An 11,951-nucleotide genomic window follows, 5' to 3' on the forward strand; every position below is an offset into this window, starting at 1 on the left:
ACCAGGTATCATCAGGGTGTGTAGATGTTTGGAGGAGGAAAGGTTACAAAGGGCATCAACTCAAAAATCTCAGGGATTGAGCAAATCATCATTTTTGATGCCCCAGTTTATCTGAAGTTCTGGGGGGATTAGGGGTTGTCAAGTGTGGTATGTGGGCTCCAGCAGAGTTGAGCTTCCATGCTCCAAACCCGTGACCTTGCTGCAACCCAGGGGGGCTGCCCTCTAGCATTCCAGGGGAGGTAATGCCTTGAATATGCTCTCTCCTTCCATTATAAGATCGTCCCAGGCAGGCAAGGGCACCAGCCATCCAGCACAGAGCACAGTATGCTTAAGTAAAGTAGCTTCATTTCACACATTTATATTCTGCTAGTCTGTCCCTGGTGTGTTCTTGGTGTGTGTGCCCTGCGGTAGGCTGGCACCCTGCCCAGGGTTTGTTTCCTGCCTTGCGCCCTGTGTTGGCTGGGATTGGCTCCAGCAGACCCCCATGACCCTGTAGTTAGGATATAGCAGGTTGGATAATGGATGGATAGTCTCTTACTTAACAATTTAACAGAAGGCTTCTAATATATTTTAACACATTGTAAAACAGAATTTTTTCCAGACTTCATTTGACTTAGCATTTTTATGATAATAAATCTTGACTGAATGTGCAATTTCCCAATGCCAGTGGCTGTAATTATTTTCCAGAAGCCAGCTAATCAAATCTTCAAGCAACTTTCAGCAGCTTTCACAGACCACAGCTTCATAAGGCAGGTTACAAAGCATTCAAGAATACAATTTAAAGCCACAAGATTACAAGGGCTGAGGTTTTAAGATGTGATACCATCAATTTTTAGAAAATGTGTTTTTACTTCCCACTTATACAGCATGCCAAAATGTTATTTTTGTTCAGATTTCAGTGGCTGCTTTTCATGAGCACTGGAGTAATTTGAGATGTAGCTGAAGGCTACGTTTTAAACAGAGCCAGAACTAATTTGAGGAATCCACACTTTTTTTCTTACAGGAAAACAAAATATTTTGTAGACTGTATGTTCAAATGCACAAATATCTCCTGTAATTAATTAAAATGTTTTACTTTTATATCCATCTATCCATCCATTTTCCAACCCGTTGAATTTAGTTATGTTGTCAAATGCCTCTGAAAAACACAAGAATTGTCTTCTGATAACCAAACAGAAGTGAGCTACATTATATCTTTTTTCCCCATTCAGGATGGCTATTGGGAAGCTACTTCAGAACTAGGAGCCTTACTAGATGTCAACATGGATTATTTTGCCAATGTTTTCCTGAAAGAAAAGGGAATCATGTCTTTGGGTATGTAAACTACAATCAAAAGTCTTAGACAAGCTTTAGTTAAAAAGTGGAAATGGAAGCAGTTGTTTGCCTTTATTTGTTGTAGCCAGTGTTGGGGGTAATGCTGTAAAAAGTAGCATGTATTACGTAGTCAGATTACTTTTTAAAATAACAAGTAACTTAATATAGTACATATTTTATTGAAGTAAAAATAACTGTGCTACTTATAAAAGCACAGATACACATTATTTTGTTATTATGGAAGCTTATTTCTCAACAAAAAAAAACCCACTGCATTATTTCACAGAACTGTTGCCTATTATACCTATTGCCTATTGCATGCACACTCTGATGACAGGGGAAAAACAGTTTAACCACGTGCGTAGCATGCAATCAAGTGAAAAGAACTGAACAAAAGTTTATGGGTTTTAATCCTGCGTGTACTAAGGGGTAAATTTAATTGATCAATTTTAGCGTCACAGGGAGTAATTGATAATCGCAGCATCACTGGGTGTAAGGTAAAGAGCAAACATGCTGGATGGTATACACTGTTCTTTGAAAGGCTCAATCAGTGATTCAAGCAGAAAAGAGTGTGCTGCATGCAATTGAGTAACAAAAACGTATAAGTAAAGAATCTATTTAGTTTTAATCCTGTCATTTGCTGTAGATATTTTAAAACAGTGGGAGCTAGTGGCTCAATGGACAGTTTTTATACCACACATCTTTTGGAACTCGTGTGGGGAATGTAAAAAGGGGATGAATATTATTTACTTCACAGCATATTTATAAAAGACAACATAAGATTATAAAATTTAGCTGAGTTTGTGGTCATGTTTATGAAAGTTCATACGAGTATATGGGCTTTGGAGTTACAAATGTTGGTCAGTGAACTTAGCGGTTTTTCTAACAATAGTAGAAAAAGTAACACAAAGGTGACACATTGTAACACATTACATTTTAAAATTTCCCCTTGGTATTAATAAAGTATCTATCTATCTATCTATCTAAATACTTAAATATCATATTTAATTACTTTTTATTGTAAGTAATCAGTAATGTAACTAACTATGTTACTTATAAAAGTATCATTCTCCAACACTGATTGCAGCAAACATTACTTTCTAAAAGTCTGAAAGATTTCCTCAAATCAGTTGCAGTTCCTGGCTGGTGGAGTTAGCGGACAGAAGAGTGGCCTTTAGATTCTGTCCTCTCCCTTCTTTTCTGACTGTTGTGTTCAGTTCAGTCATCCCATATCCATGGACTTGAATTAAAAGGACTCATGTTAATTTTAAGCCTTGATCAGCTGTCTGGATTCAAATTCATTTAAAGTTTTTTAAAGGTACATTCAAATTCCATTATTTCTATTTTTCCATTTTGTAGGTTTGAAAGCAAAGGAAAATATCCTGAGACTCCTTGCCACACTTCTAGTGATTCAGCTCATACGTTACACCATGCAACTGAACGGCATTGTCCTGAAGTCTCTCTTCCATCTGGAGCATAACAAAGATGAGAGGTGATATTCTCACTGCTAACAGATCTGTCAGCACAACTGCTGTTAGACATAATAGATATTTAGAAAACACACTAAGACACTTCTACCAGATAGATAGCAAGGGTTTCATGGGAGAGCCTGGTTGTGTTAACTCTAACACGCAGAAGAGATTCCACAGTGTTTCAGTGGCGGTGGGGACAGGAAATTCAATTGGACCATGGCTGAAATCACAATAATGGAGTAGCAGCTGTAGCTAAAATGTTGCCATTGCTTGTCACTTACAACCCTTGGATTCATTGGCACTGTTGACAGGAAAGCCATAACTTTAAGGAAGGAACGAAGTCCTTTACCCAATATTAGCCAGAAAGTTTTTTAATTTGATGGGAAATATCAGCAGGTAAACAATATTGTAGCCCTGACAGTAGTCTTGTGTGACCAGAAGCGATTCTCAAACAAGAATACACATCTGGGGACAACCAATTAAAAAGTATGTAGTGAATAGTGGTGAAATCCTGTGCTGCAATGGCTATGCCTACAGGGCATCTTCCTAAACCACCTGCCCCCAATTTCTTCAGTCCGTGCACTAAACTAAACCATCAGGGTTCAGGGAGTGAGCAAATGAAACTGAATAAAAGACTTGACATTGAATGGAAACAAAAAGCTAAAACTGTTGTTGTCCATTCAGGAGCTTGGTAGCACAAGGTAAGTGAAGCTTAATTAATTACATTGTATGTTGTAATAACAGAGGAGACAGCAGACAGACAGACAGACAGACACACACACACACACACACATAGACCACCAGAGCTACACAAGCATTTGAGAAGTGGTTCTGCTTGCTCCAGTATCTTTCTATCATTTTCACTATCGCATCGCTATATGACATGATAACAGCAAATACAGTTAAGATAAGCATTGTGGTCTATGGATATATGATGTGCTAAAATGCTGCAGCTATATTCTGGCGTGGCATGTTTACATTTCCAATTAGTCAGTAATGTTAACTTCCTTTAGTTACTTGTTTAGATGTGGATGTAGTTCAGCATTGTTTGTGCTTTCCTGGCAGATTTGTTAATTAGGGGGTTTGGAGTAATGAAATCTGCATCTCTTGTTGCTCTTTTAATGGAGTGTGACACACTATTTACTTCAAACTCACATTTTACTGCTCATATTTTCACTGTCATCATAAAGGTAAATAACAGAGAGCACACATGGCACCTGTGACAAAGAATCATTCATGTTTACCACTCATTCACTGCCAACATATAATCTGATGTTATAGAAAGGTTTTGCCCTTGCAACAGGATATCCTTATTTTTAAGACATGCAATGTGCTCTCTGCACATGTGACACACATTTATATGTCTTATGTGTTTTTTTTAGGAGACTTTTCTATTGTAAACAGTTCATCGTAATCAGAATATTGTTGGGCGTCAGACCAGATTAACAAGAGCACTTCTGATCTTTGCAGTTCAGAGTCATTAGTCCTATTCTGAGTGCCACCTTCATGAGGTGTTGGACTGGTTTGGATACTCTGTGAGCCATCTAATTGTTCTCACCCACTTTAAGCAAAATTTACTCATGGTTGTCTCCAGAAGTATGTCTGCCTTGCGAGACAAATCTGACAGTAATCAAAATGAAAGCCCATGTGTGAGTCATAAAGAATAGTATTCTGGTGCCTTTAAATGTGTTCTGATGAGCCATTCTCCAACTCAGGGTGGCTAGGTGAATGTTATCTAGCCAGTACTTCATAACAGTAAAGAAGTATTGACCTTATCTAGGAATATTATCAAGATTTGGAATGAGTGTTTTGAGGAATGTGTAAAAATGGTGGACATACTGTCAAAGTATTTGTTGTTGCTAAAATGAATTTACGTCTGTTTCTGTGATGAAAGATACAGTGGTGGATGAAACATTCCACAGTGGCAAAACTTAACTGCTGAAAGTTCTGAACACTGAGGGGTTGTATTGGTTAACATGCCTTTTAAATAATGTAGAAAATTAGGAACAGTGAATCAGCTTTTAAAGTCATGGATAGTGGTCCACATTTTTAAACAGACAACTACTAAGTGTATGTACTCCACTTCGACTCAATGCTCAGTTTCTCCAAAACAAGCCTTTCCTTGGGTACAAGAACAGAGACTCAGACTAATAGGGTCAGCTTAAATCTGGAAGGATCAATGCAAATTCCATCCTGCCTGTGGAAAAGAGGATCATTTCGAAAAAAGAAATTCGGAGCTTTAAGGTGCCAAATTGAAGTCTTTAGGAATTTTATCTGAAATTAGCAGTCAGTTCTGGAAAACTGTTTAAAAAAATAGTTAACACGGTTGAATTAGTTTGTTAGAGAGACTTGAACTAAAAATTCTTAACGACAATTTATACTGAGCAACAACTGAAACAAGTGTTGGTTGCATTTATTGTAAGGAACCTGCAACCATTTGGTGAGTCTAATGGGGTGATTATTTTTCATGTAATAACTTTGACTATTGGATAACTTTTTGTTTATGAATAAATTTAGTATATTGTGACCACTAGGAGTCACTGTTGTAAAGTCACCAAACTCACAATGATAACAAGAACAGAACTTATACAAATAGATACTGTGATAAGGTGCTATATTGGTGCCGACCCAACACAGACTGACACCAGGCCATGGGACACTTCTTCCCTGTGTCCCACTGGCCCTAACACAGTCCCAAAAACACACAAATGTAAATCACACCCCAAATCACACTCTTCTCTTCCTCCACTCCTCCCAGGGCAGCTTCGTCCACCTCCTCCCAACTCTCACGCCCCAAGTAGTGGCTGCAGGCTCCCTTTATAGCCCACCTGGGTGTGGCTGCGCTGCCGCCCACATGGGCTCAGGAAGCCTTGCAGCTCCCCCTGGAAGTGGCCACAGAGCCCAACCAGGATGAGCTTCGGTGTTCCATAATACATGCCCCGATGCAACCCAGGTGGGCTGCTACCAAGTGTTCCAGGGGACGTAGGGGATGAAGCCAACAGACCCACATCATCCACAAATACCAGAGACGAGATTCTGAGGTCAGCGAACTAGACCCCCTCCACTCCTTGGCTGTGCCTAGAAATTCTGTCCATAAAACGTATGAACAGAATTGGTGACAAAGGGCAGCCCTGGCGGAGTCCAACCTTAACAGGAAACAAGTTCGACTTATTACTAGCAATGCAGACCAAGCTCCTGCTCCTCCTGTACAGAGACTGAATGGCTCTTAATAACAAGTCTTGTACCCTGTACTCTTGGTGCACACCCCACAGGATGCTTCGAGGGACACGGCTGAATGCCTTCTCCAAATCCACAAAACACATGTGGACTGGTTGGGCAAACTCCCAAGCCCCCTCCAGGATCCTGGCCAAGGTGTAGAGCTGGTCCAGTGTTCCACAGCCAGGACGGAATCCGCATTGTTCCTCTTGAATCCAAGATTTGACCATTGACCGATCTCTTTTCTCCAGCACCACTGAATAGACCTTACCGGGGAGGCTGAGGAGTGTGATCCCACTATAGTGGGAGCACATCCTCCAGTCACCCTTCTTAAAAAGGGGGACCACCACCCCAGTTTGCCAATCCAGAAGCACTGCCCCCAGTGTCCATGCGATGTTATATATATATGTATTGTGAACAGAACCCGTGTACAGACAGGCAGACATGTTGTTTTCCACCACCACACGTTTATTTACACAACTATTTACAGAGTCCAAAGTGCACACAAACCCCCAAAGTCCTGGCCACACAACGCCTTGCACTCTTCAGGCCGCCTCCTTGCCTCCTCCGCAAGCTCAGTCTTTCCTTCTGTCCCGACTCCAGCCTCGAATGAAGGGAAACGGCCCCTTTTATCTTCACCCGGATATGCTCCAGGTGCTCCCCGGCAATCACCCGCCAACACGCCCCCGTGTGGTGGAAAGTGCCGGCTGTACTCCCGGAAGCACTCCTTGTGTCCCTGCTTCTCTTCCCCCCAGCACTTCCTGGTGTGGTGGAAGTGCTGAGGTCCAGGGTTCCCAAGGCATTGGGGCGCCCCCTGGCAGTGACCACGGGCGCCTACAGGGCTGGGCTTCCAACCCGTGGCGGCCCCCACGTGATCCAAGGCGGGTGCATGCCCTCTTCCGGTCCCTCAAGGCATCCCGGCCGGGTCATCACCCCTGGCATCCTTGACAGTATATATCATACTATATAATAAAACCCCTGTGTGCGTCCAGGTGTCCATGTGCGTGTGTCTTCTGGTGAAGTGCGCATGTGCGAGCCATTCCGTGCATCGCGCCGTGCCCCTCCCAGGCGCACGGCACAGTGGAGGCACACACACTGGAAGCTGGGCACACAGTGAATGGCCTTGCCACGGCCGCTCATGATAAGAAATAAAGGACAACATTGCTGGGGAGAGTGCTGATTGTGTAGTCGTTGCCACGCACATAAAATCCGTTGCTGAGGAGACGCCACACATACAATAATCAGCTGTACGCCAGCACAGATTAAAATACTTGCTGGGGAACTAAACAGTACTTGCTGGGGTGACGCCAGGGCACGATTATCAACTACACGCGACACATTAAATCAGTTGCTGGGGACACTCTGCTGATTGCCCAATGTTGTGACAGAAAATTAAAGTCATATTACGGACAACAAAGCCAGTATTACTTTCAGAGAAAATTACAGGCATTCAGGGCAATCAGCAGAGTGTCCCCAGCAAGTGACGCATACAAGCATGTTCATTAGTGCAGCTACTGCAGAAACAAAGCACACAGTGGAAAAAGTCAATGTCCAGCTAATGGAAGACAGTTTAAAAAAAACCTGTGCATGCAACATGTGATGTCTTAAATAAAGAGGAAGACGAACTGTTTATTGATGCAGCAGGAAAGGAATCGATGAATGAAACCTGTTATCTTTACAACGGTTGACATACACGGAATATAACTTGAACACAACACATCCTACTAATACGAACCCGATTGAAAGAAATAATGATAATCAAATCCTTGGTGACAGCAACACTCATAACACTCACAAAACAATTACTGTATATTGACAATCATGTTACGTTATTTTTAAAATGTTCCCTTTTCTTTTTCATAACTTCTTTAACACACTACTTCTCCACTGCAAAGTGCGGGTATTTTGCTATATATATATATAGCAAAATACCCGTGCTTCGCAGCGGAGAAGTAGTGTGTTAAAGAAGTAATGAAAAGAAAATGGAGAAAAACTGCTTCCAGTTATGACCATTACGCGTTGAATTTCGATATAAAACCTGCCCAACTTTTGTAAGGAAGCTGTAAGGAATGAACCTGCCAAATTTCAGCCTTCCACCCACACGGGAAGTTGGAGAATTAGTGATGAGTCAGTGAGTTAGTGAGTTCAGTGAGTGAGTGAGTCAGTGAGTGAGGGCTTTGCCTTTTATTAGTATATATATATATATATATATATATATATATATATATATATATATATATATATATATATATATATATATATATATATATATATATATATATATTGTGAGAGATGGCCGGCAGCTTATCCCAGCCAATACATCCAGGCTGCTAGATAGAGTCCTCACTGCATTATGAAGGTGCCTCAGATTCCCGCAGGGCATCATAGGAGATGAAGTGCGACTTCACAGCCCTGCTGGGTGCCGTGAGTGCCATCGGAGGACTCTGGGGACACTGGGATTTCTATTTTCCTTATAGCCCCGAAGTACTCCCAAGTCATGGGGACGGAAAAACAGAAGTATTTCCGAGCTGAAGAAAAGTATGAATCTTCAGCCGACCCGGAAGTGCTAGTGAAATACATGGACTAGAGGAAAGGAGCACTTCCAGGTCAATGACTATTTAATGGATTGTGGGAAACCCAGCAAGCTGAGCCGGAGTTGGGAGGAAGTGTGGCGGAGCTGCTGGGTGGAGAGGAGGATTGATTTTTGGGATTTTTTTTTTGATTATTGAGCATTGTGGAGGTGGATGTGCTTTGTGCACAGTATATACGATATTAAATCATTTCTGATACTTTTACCTGGTGTCTGGATGTGTTGTCTACGGGTTTGGAGGAGCGACAACGCCTTCTACTGTCACAATATATATATATATATATATATATATATATATATATATATATATATATATATATATATATATATATATATATATAATTTGTTCAATTGTGATGGTATATCCATGAATTGGATTTGGATGAATATTTAAAAAATAATCAAAGAATTCTAAAAAAATGAAAAATTGTTTTACTCAAACTATTACATCTGTTAGTCCTGATTTGTAAGCATATCTAGCCGAATAACTTTACACAAGCGTGTTTAGAAAGCCACCGTATGGGATTGGTTAACAGTCACACATGAATTTGTTCATTCCTTCAAAAGCTGAATTTGTTTCTTTCACTTGTTAAAATTATTTTCATTCTGGATTTTTCTTTTTTCTTCAGTTCACCTTATCTGTTATCTGTGGAGAAAGCAATCAAGTGGGCTAAAGCAGCAGACAAACGCTACCCATGCATTTGCAGTAGACTTCAGATTGGAAGAGATATGGAAACAACAACACGACAACTCTTGAACATTGACCCAATAAAGGAAAACTCCCCATTATGGTTGTTTATCACCAAGCAGTCTATAAGTGGGATAAACAAGCCATTTATATTTGGAAACTCCACCATTTTTGGAACCTCAAATCAGCAATCATGTCTTGGTATGGGAAGTGCGTTAGGTGGTTTCAGTTTTGAAACATTTGCATAATGCTTCTTAGAGTTAGGGATGTTTATCTTTCTTATGGTATATTTTAAATCAAAATGCGCTAGAATTGTCAGCCTATTTGAATTCTGTGTTTTTATCTCTTATTTTAATTGGTTAACTTTATTTAGGGTGTCTATAAAGTCCTGGAGCAATTTGAGTTTTTAATAAACGTGCATGAAGAATCTATAAAAATGTAACAGAAAGGAAATTTCTTAAGCTTATAACATAATTAAAGATTGCAATATAAATCCACTGTCAGATAAGATAAGCATATGATATTTGAGGTATATTCTGCAGGGGGTTTTTTGAGCTGTGACACTGATCAAAAGGATTATCTTAGAGTAAAGATCATTTATACACTAACGTTTTGTGAGTAAACCTCATTTTTAACTTGGCCCCACAGAGCAAAATGTTATAGGATCAAATGCAGACATCAGACAAGTTAGTCAGAGTAACCATCTCCTCTTTAATCAAAGTCATTTGGTATAGAGTGGATTTTAATATCTCTAAAAATAACAGAAGGAAGGTAAAATAGTCATCAACATCCATCCGGGTCACGGGGGTCTGCTGGAGCCAATCCCAGCCAACACAGGGCGCATGTTGCAATTTACAGATGTTTATGTCAGTGACTTTTTAGAAATGTATTAGGACGTGCATATACTGTATAGGAGGACATCTTTTAAACGTACCATTGAATAGGATGCAAATACAGCTTGGAACAATGTGATGTTCAAGTATTTTTCAAAGATAGTCATCATGAGACACAGTTACTTGAGCTGTGGTGATGAAGTTATCTTTGGACAAAGAAGGCATTTATAATTTACACTGTGCTAACAATATGCACGGTGTCAAAAAATATTAATTTACACTTTGTCTTCTGCACTCACGGAGATTCAGTGGTGTGCTAGTGTGTTCTTCACAACCAACGTCCACACTTTGCAAAGAAAGTATATTACAGTTGTTGCTTTCATTATTCTCTGGATAGTTACACATTTTTTTAAAATGCTTTTGTCATGTTTTGAACTATTTAAACTTCCGTGATAATGTATCCTTTCGTCTACATCTGTTTAATCAGAGTGATGATTATGAAAGTAGCCAAAAGCAAGAATGGCTTTGTGTCTTCACCCATTTTGTGTTTTTATTTACAAAATCACCACCGAGCCTAGAATATCCTCAGCTTTTGAACTGGTAAGCTGTTGGCACAAGATCTGTTCAGGCGTATGTGTTGTTTGAGCCAAAGTACTACACTTGCTGACACAAAGAGATTATGATTGTGCTACTGACCTTTTCCTGATTTATTATTTGCTCTATTTACATCTTAAACAGAAGAATACTTGTATGTAAAAGTGCAATAAAAACAAGGTTCACAATGACCATTTAATGTTTTTTCTTCTTACATCACCACTTCTGGAAAAGATTCCATTTATTTCTGTTACAACTATTAGGCACACATAACTAAACATCTTGACTCACTAAAACCAACTTACGGTCGTAGATAGATAGACAGACAGACAGACAGAAGTTCCACCCTGTTCCACAGAATTACAGGCCTCACAGCCCACCACTTGGGCCTGTTAGCGTGCTTTCAGCATTTTAACTTCTTTACAATGTGAGAATCCCAGCTTGTGACCTTTTGGAGACCAGCTTTGGTTGGGGGTTTAGACGGCTTCCCCTGAGCCCAATGTGTGCCTCATTCGAATGATGTCCATTTTAGGACAGCATCCTTTCTCTGACAAAACTCCATCATCCTTCATTCAAAGCTCTATACTCTTTCCTGCCTGTTTCAATGTGACATCCATCTCCCAGCAATACTTCCATGTACCCTGTGGCAAATCTTCATAGTCCCTCTTTCAGAATGGCGACAAGTTCTCTGACAGAATGCCATCTCCCACCTCCTCCTTCTTCAGACCACAGAAGCAAAAATGAGAAAAACAAAGGGTTATCTGCCAGTCATTTACAAGGGCAGGAATATATTTTAGTTAGCCAATTGTCACCCCCTCTTCCCCTTTAAACTTTCTTTGAAACTTCTCCACATTGTAGGTTCATTACACATTATGCTGCTTTGCTTCTATAACGTTTTCTTATAATGTGCTTTTTTACAGTCTGCTTTTTGAACCACATAAATAATTCAAAGTGTAAAGCAAATGTTTACTTCCTTGACATTTACAGCATTGTTCATTTTCTTTTTCCTGTCATTTATAATTGGAGTATTACATTGGGCCTTTTAGGGTGGTAATGTATTTTTGTACAATTTTAATCATCTCTCTATTATAAAAAAATGACAAGGAGACGATACATGATCTTATAAGATCACGGAAGACACTTAAAAGACCTGCGAGACTAAAGAGATTGGCCACAGAGCGTCTCGCGGGGACCTTAAACATGAGATTTTGTGCCAAGAGATTGACCCAGGACCGTCTCACAAT

General features: G+C 40.1%; 1 protein-coding gene across 1 annotated transcript in view; it reads left to right on the forward strand.

Moving 5' to 3' along the window:
• Positions 1–10,898, forward strand: part of parp4 (poly (ADP-ribose) polymerase family, member 4) — a 130,631-nt gene extending 119,733 nt beyond the window's left edge. Inside the window, exons 37-39 of the mRNA XM_039743988.1 lie at positions 1,212–1,314; positions 2,674–2,806; positions 9,222–10,898. Coding sequence (XP_039599922.1) covers positions 1,212–1,314; positions 2,674–2,806; positions 9,222–9,528 — 543 coding nt within the window. The 3' untranslated portion in view covers positions 9,529–10,898. The remainder of the gene's footprint in view (positions 1–1,211; positions 1,315–2,673; positions 2,807–9,221) is intronic.
• Positions 10,899–11,951: the final 1,053 nt, after the last annotated feature.

The sequence above is a fragment of the Polypterus senegalus genome, chromosome 2 (genome assembly GCF_016835505.1).
Source record: "Polypterus senegalus isolate Bchr_013 chromosome 2, ASM1683550v1, whole genome shotgun sequence".
NCBI lineage: Eukaryota > Metazoa > Chordata > Cladistia > Polypteriformes > Polypteridae > Polypterus > Polypterus senegalus.